Source organism: Otolemur garnettii, unplaced genomic scaffold (assembly GCF_000181295.1).
Source record: "Otolemur garnettii isolate 467f Iridium unplaced genomic scaffold, OtoGar3 scaffold00002, whole genome shotgun sequence".
In the NCBI taxonomy this organism is placed as follows: Eukaryota; Metazoa; Chordata; class Mammalia; order Primates; family Galagidae; genus Otolemur; species Otolemur garnettii.
In genome coordinates, this window is record NW_003852397.1 from 6,277,151 (window position 1) to 6,289,441 (window position 12,291).

General features: G+C 41.6%; 1 protein-coding gene across 1 annotated transcript in view; it reads right to left on the bottom strand.

The window, feature by feature from the left end:
* Positions 1 to 4,354: 4,354 nt before the first annotated feature.
* Positions 4,355 to 12,291, bottom strand: part of WASF1 (WAS protein family member 1) — a 98,392-nt gene continuing 90,455 nt past the window's right edge. The window contains exon 10 of the mRNA XM_012804487.2: positions 4,355 to 4,467. Coding sequence (XP_012659941.1) covers positions 4,355 to 4,467 — 113 coding nt within the window. The remainder of the gene's footprint in view (positions 4,468 to 12,291) is intronic.

The following is a 12,291-nucleotide window of genomic DNA, read 5'->3' on the forward strand; positions in this document are numbered from 1 at the left end:
AAAAAAAAAAAAGTTCTAACTTTCCCTCCACCCTTCCTGATGACTGTAGGAGGAAGGGAAAACCCAAAACACTGAAGAAACCAAGAACTGCTTGGGGAAGGCCGGGATAAGGCCTCAGATCTCCCTCCCTTTCCATTGGAGGGAGACATGCACAGCCTGAAAGTCAGAGGACCGGAGTTCTGTTTCCAGCTCTGTCACAGAGTCATAGGGTGACTAAACTAGAATCCAAGTGACCTCCCAGACTCCCTGGCTCCATATCTATAAAATAAAGGGTTGAGATCCCCAGTCTCAAGGGCTCCTAAGTTATAGCTCCCTAAGAATCTGTATAAACTTAATAGCCAATAAGTGGAAATAACTCAAATGTCTATCAATAGATGAATAGATAAAGAGAATGCAGTGCATCACGTGATGGAATAGTATTCAGCTGGAAGGAGGAATGATGTGCCCTTGCGTACCACAAGAGATTGTAAATGAAAGAGACCAATCATAAAAAGCCTCCTAGGGTGTGACTCCATTCCCAGGACAGGGAAGTCTAAAGGGAGAGCAGGCAGATAATTGAGTGCGTTGTTGGCCCCCAAATTTGGGCTCATGTAACGGAAGTGCAGTTAAAGCCAAGCACAAGTCAAACTGGTTCTTAGAGATACTGGTTTATTTGATAACAGCCCAAGTGAGAAGATGGGAGAGCAACATCTCTCAGGTCCGCCTCTCCAAATGCAGCAGGGAATTACGTGGCTAAGGAATAAGAGTGGGAAGGGGGGGTTGTGTTGAACTGGAAAACCTGCGGACTAAGCCTCTCCCCACTTCAGCGACTTTACTATGGACCTCGTGGGAGCAACACAGGGCCCCTTCCTTCCCCCTTCATCCCAGGCGCATTTCATTAGAGAGGCAGACCGTAGCTAACTCCACTTCTGGGCATCCGCAGTCAGCTGCAGCTTTTTCAGGGCATTCGTCTCTTCTCCAAAATAAACTCAGAGAGTATCTTCATGACCCTGGGGTTATCTTTTCCTGTTTGACAAAGAAACAGTGAATCTGCAGTTAATAAGCGCTGTGAGAGCGAGGGGTGCTGGGCAGGACGCAACCTGCTTCACCTGTGCCAACAACCAAGGGCCTTGTCCAATTTTACATTCTTTTAGTCATTAAAAAACTCCTGGGCACCAAAATCTCAAAGTGCTCAGTGAGGGCTGGGGATAAGGAGATGACAGATAGAGATACAGACAGGTTTCTCCTTTGAGGTGATGAAATGTTTTCGAATTGACTGTCGTGATAGGTACACAGATCTGTGAATATACTAAAAACCATTGAATTGTATACTTTAATTAGGTGAATTATGAATTATATCTCAATGAAGCTGTTAAGAGTCTATGAAAACTTAGTTTTCGTAAGTTGCTAAGTTTCTGACAGGAGACAAACTCGCAAAGCCACACCAGGAACACCTTTATGAGCTGGATAAGAATTACTATTTCATATAAAACACGTCTCACAGGGTTTAACACCACTCTCATAAAATAAAGGCTGAAGAAAAGTTGAATGCCAAGCCTTTGGGCATAGACAGGGCGTGATACGACATGAATCTGAGTGGAAAATGAAATGAAACTCAGAGAGAAAGGAGGTGAAGCAAAGTTACATGGGAATCAGCGTAAGACCGAACTCTGGGTTTGCAGGGTCAGTGATGTGAGAACAGATCCTGCCAAGGTCAGCAGGTGCTCAATGACCCCGACGGGGAGAGGCCCAGGCAGCAGGGCCCCAGGAAGGGACAGGATGACGAGAAACACTGGCAGGTAACTTGGCAACCCGTGTGGGGAGGGGCCGAGGGCAGCAATAAGCAGTGCCTGGAACAATTACTAGATGGCTCAGTGGTAACTGCCACCATGCACAACCCAGCTGCTGGCAGAGAGCTTTTTCAGGTCACAGCTGGCACTCAGCAAAATGCTCTCAGCCTGTAGAAGCAAAACCTGAAAACTGACTACTCAAAAAGCAGCACTTTGAGTCAGGCCTTGGCTAACCTTCCAAATTGGAAAACGAATGAGCATCCTTTAAGGAAAAGGCCCATCCCAGGGCACCAATGTGCTGTACTCTGGTAATTCATAGTGTGCCAAGGGCTCGGTGATGGTGTGACAGAACAAGACCCTCCCCATCCTCACACAGGGCACCGCGGGCAGCCAGCCCCTGCTGGGATTCCAGGGGCAGGACTACAGGAGAGCCCAGACCAGCTTAGCTTCCTAGACTTGGTCTGCTCAGCCTAAGGCAGTGTCTGGGATCAACAACAGTATCAGTATTACCTGGGAACTAAGAAATGTACATTTCTGCTGAGCCAGAAACTCTAGAGGTGGGATCCTGTACTCTGTGTTTTAACAAGTTGTGCTGAAGTTGAAAACCCATTGACTAAGCCACCCCCTAATCCAGTGACCCAAGTATTGAGTACCGGGAAGCTGAACCCTGCAACCTTTCCAAGGAATGTTGAGTTGGAGGGTCAGCAGGAACAAGTGTCTGATGAAGAGAAACACAGAGATGGCATACATCAAGGACAGAAAGCCACACGAGCTTCACCAGAGCTCTAGTCTGCAGGGCCCTCTGCTGACACACTGTTGTGATTGGGACCCCAGAGGTGAGACAAAGTCTCATCGAGACACACCCTCTCCCCCTCGGCAGCCCCGCATCCCACTCCACCCTCCATGGATTTCTCACATACTGATGATTCATTATGAGTCCCTGACACTTACATAGTCCTCTCTGGCTTATGAAATTTCACTAACGACCTGCCTGCTTCAGTTCTGCACACAACATTCTTGTGTGTGACGGGGATGAGTAAACCGAGGCTCACAGAAACGCTGAGCAGTGATTTTCAACTGGGGTGCCGGGAAAAATGTCGAAGATCATTAATTGAATTCTTTTTGAAAGAAGTTCAAAACACAGTAAGGATATTCTTTTTTTAACTTTTTTTTTTTTGATCAACATAATTTAAGTGAGCCACAGAAGTGAAACTGTAAGTTCAAATGTGCTGTGGGATAAAAGGGGGAAAAAGGGCTGAAAAATATTGGCTTAGAGGCTCGCTGGAGATCAGCCAGTAGGGAGAGAGGCGAACCAGGACCACAGCCCAGTCCTCTCTGTCAAGGGCTCTCATCACACCGCCCGCCCCCTGGGAAAGGCTCTTGACAGATTACACAGTCGAAACGGAAGCAGATGTTGTGGATTTCTTTGCTCTTTCTCTGAGCACTCCTCAGTCACTTCTGGAATCTATTTGCAGCCTGGCTACAAAGACTTGTGCACAACACCGCAAGGTGTGCACAGTGGCACCTGTGTGTGTGAGCCGGCCCTGAGGGCCTCAGGAGCACCCTTCCTCCCAGCCTTGTTTGGGCCATGCTGAGAAGCCTGCATGGGAGTCTGGCTTGTCTTCTCCAGCTCTCCCCAGGCTGATCATGGTTCTAGATTCCAGTAACTCCCTCACCATCCCTAACTAGTTATTGGAGAACTTGTTCCACACGAGTCCAGCATTCCACAATTCCATAGTCCCTTAATGTGTATTGAGAGAAAAGAGAGGGGAGAGATTATCTGATTTAGGTGTCTTTGGAAAATACAACGTACTGTGCCCCATTAGCTAGTTAAGAGCTCTGAGAATTCCTACAGTCAAGAAACCTATTGAAATTGATTAGTCCAGCTTGCCCCAAATGCATGGGACTGCGCACTACTTTTGCACAGGACATCTAGCTACTGGCAGGATGTGAGTGTTCCAATGAATGCATTTAGGGTAACAGATGGGTCCTACATCTTCCCACCTCCGGCACTTCTCTCCCTCTGTTGGGTTGGTCTGATGCTTGCTCACTGCGTGCGGCCTTCAGAGGACCACAGTTCTGATTCTTTGGGTTCTCCCTAGCCCCACATTCCAGAGGCCTGGCTGCCTCTCAAGCGTCCCACCTGAGAGAGAGGACAGAGAGCTCCCTCCCTCTGCGCTGAAGTCCGCAGCCCACTCAGATGCCCACCAGGTTTCCTGTCTGGAGGGTGTTTTTGTTTCCTTAATTCTAAGACAGAGAAGACTGTGGTGTTCTGAGCAGGACCCCAGCTCCACCTCTTCCCTGGGTTTATTGGGTGGAGAGCAAGTCCTGCTTCCCTACAAGTAGTTTCCACTTGCTAAAGACACACAATAGCGGAAAGTCAGCCAGGCTGCAAGGACATCCACACGTGTGCAGGGCACAGCTAAAATGCAAGCCTGGGTTTCGGAGGCAGATGAGCAGCAGAGCTGGGAAGCCAGGCTCAGGAGGGAGTTTGGGAGGGACAGCAGAGCTTCCCGAGATCTAAGGGAGAAGCAGAATGTGAGGGCTTTGGCTCACGAGGACCAAATAAGGAGAACCAAATAGGTTCATTCAGCTTCCTCAACCTGAGAAGAGCCTGGTGCCGCTCTCCTCAGACCCATGAGATCCAGTGCATCTCGGGAAGGGCTAGAGATGGCACTGCAAGCCCTGAGAAATTTCACTGTGAAAAACAAGGAGGCAAATGCCAAAGTTACCGTTTTAAAATGTTTAACAAAGCTATAAAGGGAAAAAATTAATGAAACAGATCAAACTCTTCAAAGAATAACATTTTATACGACATTTTTCTATATATAGTACCTCTGAGAAGTAGAGGAAGGGAGAACGGATGTGAAATCACTTCTATATAATAACTGCAATAGAAATTTGGGGTATCTTTCAGAACTTTTTGTAAATGATAATTCATCTTTAAGCTACTGGTGAGGCTGAGCCAAGAGGATTGCTTAAGCCCGGGAGATGGAAGTTGCTGTGAGCTATGATGCCACGGCACTCTACCAAGGGTGACAAAGTGAGACTCTATCTCAAAAGACAACAAGAACTTAGGATGACATTCAGTTCACCATCTACAGCTATGGTCTAAACAAAGAACTTCAAATTTTTAATCAAACTTGTTGTTTTAGAGTTCTTCATCTCCAAAGAAATAATTTTTATTCCAGTAAAGACGTCCTATAGGAGCAAGCCAAGCAGATTAGAGCAAATACAATTAGTTACAAAAAATAATTCGTCTATAAAAATGAAAATAGAGACCAAAATTGTATTTACTCAAAATCAGCTCAGAATGATTTGAAATATGGAGAAGAGAGAAGGAGAGGATAAATTATAATCTTAGTGATTTTAAGTGATCTACTGTCTGGAATAGAAAAGTTGTTCTTTCCCCGCACTGAGCAAGCCACCCCTAAGTTCCTTTTTTGAGGCTTTGGCAAAAGATTATTTCCGAGGCAGTGGCAGCAAGCCTAATGCGCTCATTGTCACAAAAGCCTGAGATTACATTGTATTTCTCCTAAATTGGTCACCTAATGAGATTGGCTCTACCTAAAAACCAAAAGTGTATCTTCCTGCTATCTTTAGCTCTTGTTAAGGGAGACTGTCTCTGGCGCTTTCAAAGTTTAGCACTTGCATTAAACATCAACAAAGATGACAAAGGATCTGACTGGGTGTGTACACAGTGTCCTCCAGCAGGGGCCCACATCTGTCTGTGGCCCACAGAGATAACCACTCTGGGAGCCAGCCCCAAGTCTCGCTGGCTTTCATGGTGAGGTACTCTCTTATCCACAGAGCACATGAAGACAAAACCCCCAAATCTTAGCAATGAAACGCTCAGCCCCTTCCTTGTTCTCACTAGGGATCTTGTTTTAACGTGTACCTGGGATTAGTTTTGATCAGAGATGGTTAGACACGCAGACATGGCAATGACGGTGATTTTTACTCTCAGAGCCCTAGAAAAACACATAGAGGGGCTACACAGGACAGCACTGGGTCAGTCACAGGGCAGGAATGAGGGCAAAGCACAGGTAAAGGCCCTCACTATGGTTTTCATAGGAGGGGATGAGTGAGGTGAGGTGAGCAGCTCAGGGGTAGATAATTCCCACAGGCTCCAGGCAGCCCCACTTCCCTGCCTGTGCAGGGGTCCTTCCCACAGCACTGCCTTGTCACACTGCTGGATCACCATGGTGAGGAATCAAGAGCCTGAGACATCTGTGTGTCAGAATCACCCCAGGGGAATGTATTAAAAATCCAGACCCATAGAGATAGGATTTTCCAAGCAGAGGCAAGATTTTGTGTAATGGTTCATTTTATATGTCAACTTAATTGGGCCACAGGGTGCCCAGATATTTGATTAAACGTTATTCTGGGTATGACAATGAGATTAACATTTGAATCAGTAAATTGAGTAAAGTAGATTGACCTCCCCACTGTGGGTGGCTTCATCCAATCATCCCCACTGTAATTCTTTCAAGTGCTTCAGATTTGCAGATTTAAACCTGGCATGTGTGTTTTTTAGTTCCCTGTCTTTTCTCATACACGAAGACTTTTCTACTTCAGCACATTCACAAGGTCTCCTTTCTCTTGAACACTGGTCAGAACTATGTTTGTGTCTATGCCTATGTTTTACATGTATCTATACATGTATATCAGGCATTGTAATTCCTATGAATTTGTTCTTTTCAATCATAATCTTAATCAAAATCAAATTTTTAATCAAACTTGTGTCAATTCTGGGTACTGGGACTTATTCTAGTACTTTTGTATTATATTCCCCTATAAATTTTAGAATCAGCTTGTCGATTTCTGCAAAATTCCTTCTGGGATTTTGATTGGAAACAGGTTGAGTATATAGATCAGTCTGTGGAATATGGACATTATAATAACATTGAGTCTTTTCATGTATAAGCATGGTATTTCTCTCCATTTGTATGTCTTCATTAATTTCTGCAAGCAAGTTTTATGTTTTTTTATTGTACAGGTCATGCACCTATTTGGCTTAAATTTATGTTTAAATATTTAATATTTTCGATGCCATTATAAATGATATTACTAAATTTCAGTTTCCAATTATTCATTAATTGTATGATAATTTTTGTATACTGGCCCTGAAACCTTGCCAAACTCATTTACTAGTTCTAGGAACTTTTTATAGATTTCTTAGGATTCTTTTACATAGACAATGGGGGGGGGCCTAACACAGCCACACACAAACTCTTCTTTCCCCTCCTCCTTCTCCCTCCCCTCCTCCCCCTGCGCCTCCTCCTCTTCTCCTCCTGAGACAAAGGATCTGGTTAGCTCCACCCTGGAAGTTCACACCAAAGGACCCTAACTTTCAGGAAAACTCTGGAGTTTGCCTACCCACTATGGTCTTATATAAAAGGGGTCTCTAACGGCCCCTAGGTGTAGATGCCACCTTTGCAGTGCCCAGGCGGGTCACCCTCCCTTTTCAATAAACCTGGCCTGAACATCTCCCTCAGGTCTTGTCTCTGGGCACCACTGCTTACACCTGTCAGACAATCCTGTCATAAATAAAGCCAGTTTCATTTCTCCCTTTCTGACCTGCATGCTTCTTGTTTATTTTCTAATCTTTTTAGACTGGCTGGCACCTATAGTATAATTCTGAATAAACATGATCAGAGTAGGCATCATTACTCTGTTCTTAACCTTGGGAGGAATCCAGGTGGTCTTTCTCCATTTACTATAACATTAACTATAGATTTTTTTTCAATAAACACCCTTTGCCTAGGTGAGAATATTTCCTTCTCTTCCCAGGTTGCTGGGAGGGGTTTTTTGGTTTGCTTTGTTTTTTTGAATTAGTGTTGAACTTTTTATGCATCTATTGAGATGATCAGGCTGTTCACTTACTTTTAGTCTGTTTACTGTGATGAATTCTATTGACTTTCTTTTGTGTGTTAAGCAAATCTTGCATTCCTAGGATAAACCTCGCTTGGTCATGAAGGTCCTCTTTTTACATATCTGGATTCAGTTCGGTAATATTTGGATTACCAAATAAGGAACAATAGGGATTTTTGTGTCTCTTTCTTTTTCTTTTCAGAGTAATCTGTATAACAATTTTTGTGTCTTTTTTCAAAAGAGATATTGTTCTTGGGCACTTTTAACATGGCTGATACCTGTCTTATTTTGATTCTCACAAAAATCTTATAAAGATAATATATCAGTGCATCCTAAAGTGGATATAAGAGGCCTTCAAACGCCCTGTTAAGCACTTGCACTGACTTTATTTATCTGGGCTACTGCTTGTTATATTCATAAATCTCTTAAAGCTCTGGAGCTGAAGAAATGGGCACTCATCCAAATTAACCAACTTGCCCACAGTTCCAGCACTAGTTCCTGACACAGCTCAGAGTGGAACAGCCTTCAGGCCGCCAGCAGGTGACGCTTGCCAAGAGGCGTGGTTCTTTTGGTGTTTCTGTGGGGGATGTGGGTGGGCAATGTGCAAAGTAGCCTGGCCTGGGGGAAAGGTGTGTTACTGACATCCAGGCTGTCTTCTGTTCCTTGCTGCACTTTCTAGCAGAAGTTGATAGAAGGATTTCTACTGTAAAAGATACTCAGGATTTTACCTTGGAGTGTCTTCTTGGGAAGTGTTTCAAAAGCTGTTGATACTCCAGATGCTTCATCAAGACCTATTCTCTCTCTGGAAAGAGAAAACAGAGGCCCGTCCCTTCTGTTGGAGGTGGAGCAGTACTTTCGTTCATATTGGGGCCCCAAGAGATTCCAGAACAGATGCTCAGTAAGTGTTGCTGATGGAATGTCTCTTTTCCAGCCAATATAAGTGTGTGGTGCCCAGGAGGCATGAGTAGCTATGCACAAGGCATTAGCCCAGTAACTACCCCGATCCTCCTGCCCTTTCTGGATCTGTTCTATAAACTGCTTTTCCTTTCCTTCCCTCTGCCCAGCCTCCCCAGTGCCATTCACACTGGCCTAGAAACCTGCTCTTCCCATAAAACGAGGTAATGGGAAAGAAACATAATTTGTGTTAATATCCCTGTGGCTGAGTGAGGCCTGAGTCACGTAGGAGCAGGCACTGACCCTGGCATGGACCTGCAATTTTCTAAACTTAAAACAGATGTTAACATGCTAGGACGTCCATTACCAAAGGAATCCTGTGATGTCGCCTCAGCAGGAACGGCTCCACTCACAGTGGCAACAAACACAGAATGTACTTAGAAATAAGCTTTGTGCTGTATGTGTGAGACCTTATAAAAAAATGAGAGAGCTTTATCAAGAGACCTAAGTGAAGAAGGATGCTATATACGCCCCAGATATGGAAACAGGGCCTGGGAGGACTGCTGCATAATGGATAAAATCCCAGCTGTCCTCTCATTACTTTATAAATCGAAAACAACCCCATTCAAAGTAAAGAAGGACTTGGAGTCAGCCAAAAAAATCATATTTTGATTCCCTACAACAACAAAGTGATCACGCTTTGGCTTTAATGGTCTAACAAATTATTAAATGTTTATACAAATTAGTAAATCTCTCTAAGCATCCCTTCCTTATCACACAATGAGAATAGCAATAATCCCACTTTATAGAATTGTGGCAAGGATTAATAGGCAAAGGAGGAGCGCCTACAGATGAGGAGCCTAGCACTGTGCCTGAGGCGAGGTCAGTGCTCATTATGTATTAGCTAATTTTAGCCAAAACCAGAAGCAAAGTATTTTTTAAATGGAAGCAGACAAAACTAGTTCTATCAGATATTTAAGTATGATTTAAAACAATGAGTAAAAGCAACAAGCTACTGACAAAAAAGATGGACGTGTAAATAAACAAGGGAAATATAACTACGGGAGACTCATTCTTATTGTGGGAGCTTATTTTCTGGGCACCATCACAAAAGACGGAGAAAAAGAAGGATTACTTAAATGTTCTTGGGATGATGATTAAGCTCTTTGGAAAAACAAGAATTTAGATTAACTTTTCATCTCACGCATGGAAAATAAATTCCATGTGTATATTAAACAGCTAAACACATCTTTACAAAACAGAAAAAACAGCAGAAAACAAAACTGAATGATGATCAAATCTCTGGTGGGCTAATTATCTTAAAGCTATTAAGTGATCAAAGACTGTACAAAAGTAAAGATAAACAGAACTGACTGCACGAAAGTATAATAGGTTGACAGAACAAAAACTCAAAGAAAACAGATTAGAGAGAAGATTTTTACTAAAAATCTAAGGGATTCATGTTTATATTATATGCAGAAATCATGAAAATTTATTAGAAAAAATTAAGACTCTGGCCTATAATATAAATCAGAAGTGCTATGTGCAATTCACATAGGAAATGTAATTAGTAAAATACATATGAAAAAATGTCTTGCATCCTCCATCACTTAAAAACAACCATCACAACCAAAAATTAACACAAGAGGGGGGAATTAAATTATACATCTTAAATTAGAAAAATCTACATATTAAAATGTAGAAAATGAGACTGGTAAAATTTGGGCAGTTATATATCGCTAGCTTTTATTCCAATTTGATGCAGAACTTTGACAATCAGTTTGTCAATATACACGAAAAGCTGTAAAAATCTTAAAGCCTTTTGACTCTGAAATGACATCTCAGGAAAATGTCCCAAAAGAAAATATGATTCACTGAAGCATTATCTGCAATTGTGGATAAACCTAACTGCACAAAAAAAATTGACTTATGCTATATTTAATTACCATAATATTAAGTCATTTTAAAAGATAATTATAAATATAGTTGATAACATTAAATTTCATATGATATATCATTCAGCAAAAGTAGAATATAAGCAGAACATTATGAGAATGGTTGACATATTGTGGTGGAAATATTGTGAGTAAACTTTTTCTGTTTTATATTACAGGCTGTTAATAATGTTCTGTCAATACAATTAAAAAATTAAAATTTTCATAGCTAATGAAACATAAGTATCTTCTAACATTAAGCATTATAGGTATCTCAGACGTATGAAAACATTAGAACTCATTTGAATTATTTTCTATCCTTTAATTTAAAATACAAAACTGGAAGGCATTTTTCTCTAGGATTAATATCTATTTTAAAATGTTAAAATGAGTTTAAAATTATAAGTCTTTTTTTTTCTTTTTGAGACAGGGTCTTGCTCTATTGCCTGAGCTAGAGGGCAGTGACATCATCCCAGCTCACTGGAACCTCCAACTCCTGGGCTCAAATGATCCTCCTGCCTAAGTCTCCCGAGTAGCTGGGACTACAGGCATGCGCTACCACTCCTGACTAAGTTTTTAGATTTTTATATAGATGGGATCTCACTATGTTGCTCAGGTTAGAAAGCTAATATGATAAATCTATCATTTATAGGAAAAGGCTTATTTTAATCTATGACCACTGTAATTAGACTGAGGTTATGTTTCATTTTTGCTTCAGTTACAAGGAAGCTCAAAGTCAGTTTTGCAGCCCACTGCTGCTGTTGTATAGGACTGAATGTAGATAGTTCTTAGTCTGGTTTGTGTTGCTACAGCAGAATACCCCAGACTAGGTGGTTTATAAAGGACAGAAACTCATTTCTCACAGTTCTGGAGGATGGGAAATCCAAGATCAAGGCACCCCCATCTGGTATTGATCCCCTTTTACAATCACATTGATCCATTCACAAGGACAGAACATTCATGACCAAAACATCTCCCAAAAGGCTACACCTCCCATTTTCTGCACCCTCTGTGTTTATAATATCATTTGTATATTTACTGTGGTTTGCCTTTTCTTTTTCTTGACAATTTTTTTTGAAGAAAGAAATTTAAATTTAAATTACTTTAAAATTGTTGTAGGGCAGGTGCTTTGTCTACCTCAAGGTCACAAAGATTTTCTTTTATGCTTTCCTGAGAAGTTTTACAATATCATCTTTTATGTTTGGGTCTGTGATTCATTTTGGGTTAATTTTTGCATGTGGTGTGACATAAGGCTCTAAGTCAGGGGTTCTCAACCTGTGGATCAGGACCTACAGGAACTATATTAAAGGGCCTCAGCATTAGGAAGGCTGAGAACCACTGCTCTAAGTTCATTTTTTCCCAAATGTATATCTGCATCATCTGTTGAAAAGACTATCTTTTTCCCATCTAATTACTTTAGTTTTTACTGAGAATCAAATGACTGTGTATGTTCGTATCTAGTTCTGGCTATGTATTTAGTTCAATGAGGGTTATAACGATCATTACAGCAGAACTACACCATCTTGATTACTGTAGCTTTATAGCAAGCATTGTAGTCAGGTGGTACAAAATCTCCAAATTAGTTCTTTTTCAAAATAATTTTAGCTGTTCAAGATAATTTGCATTTTCACATAAAGTTTAGAATCAACTTGTGAATTTCTATTTTTAAAATACCTGCCAGAATTCTGATTTGAACTGGGTTGACTCTATTGACCAATCTGGGGAGAACTGACATCTTAACAATATTGAAGCTTCTAATGCAAATAGAGTATAGTTCTCCATTTATTTATAGCTCTCCAATTTTTTTTTTTTTTTTTTTT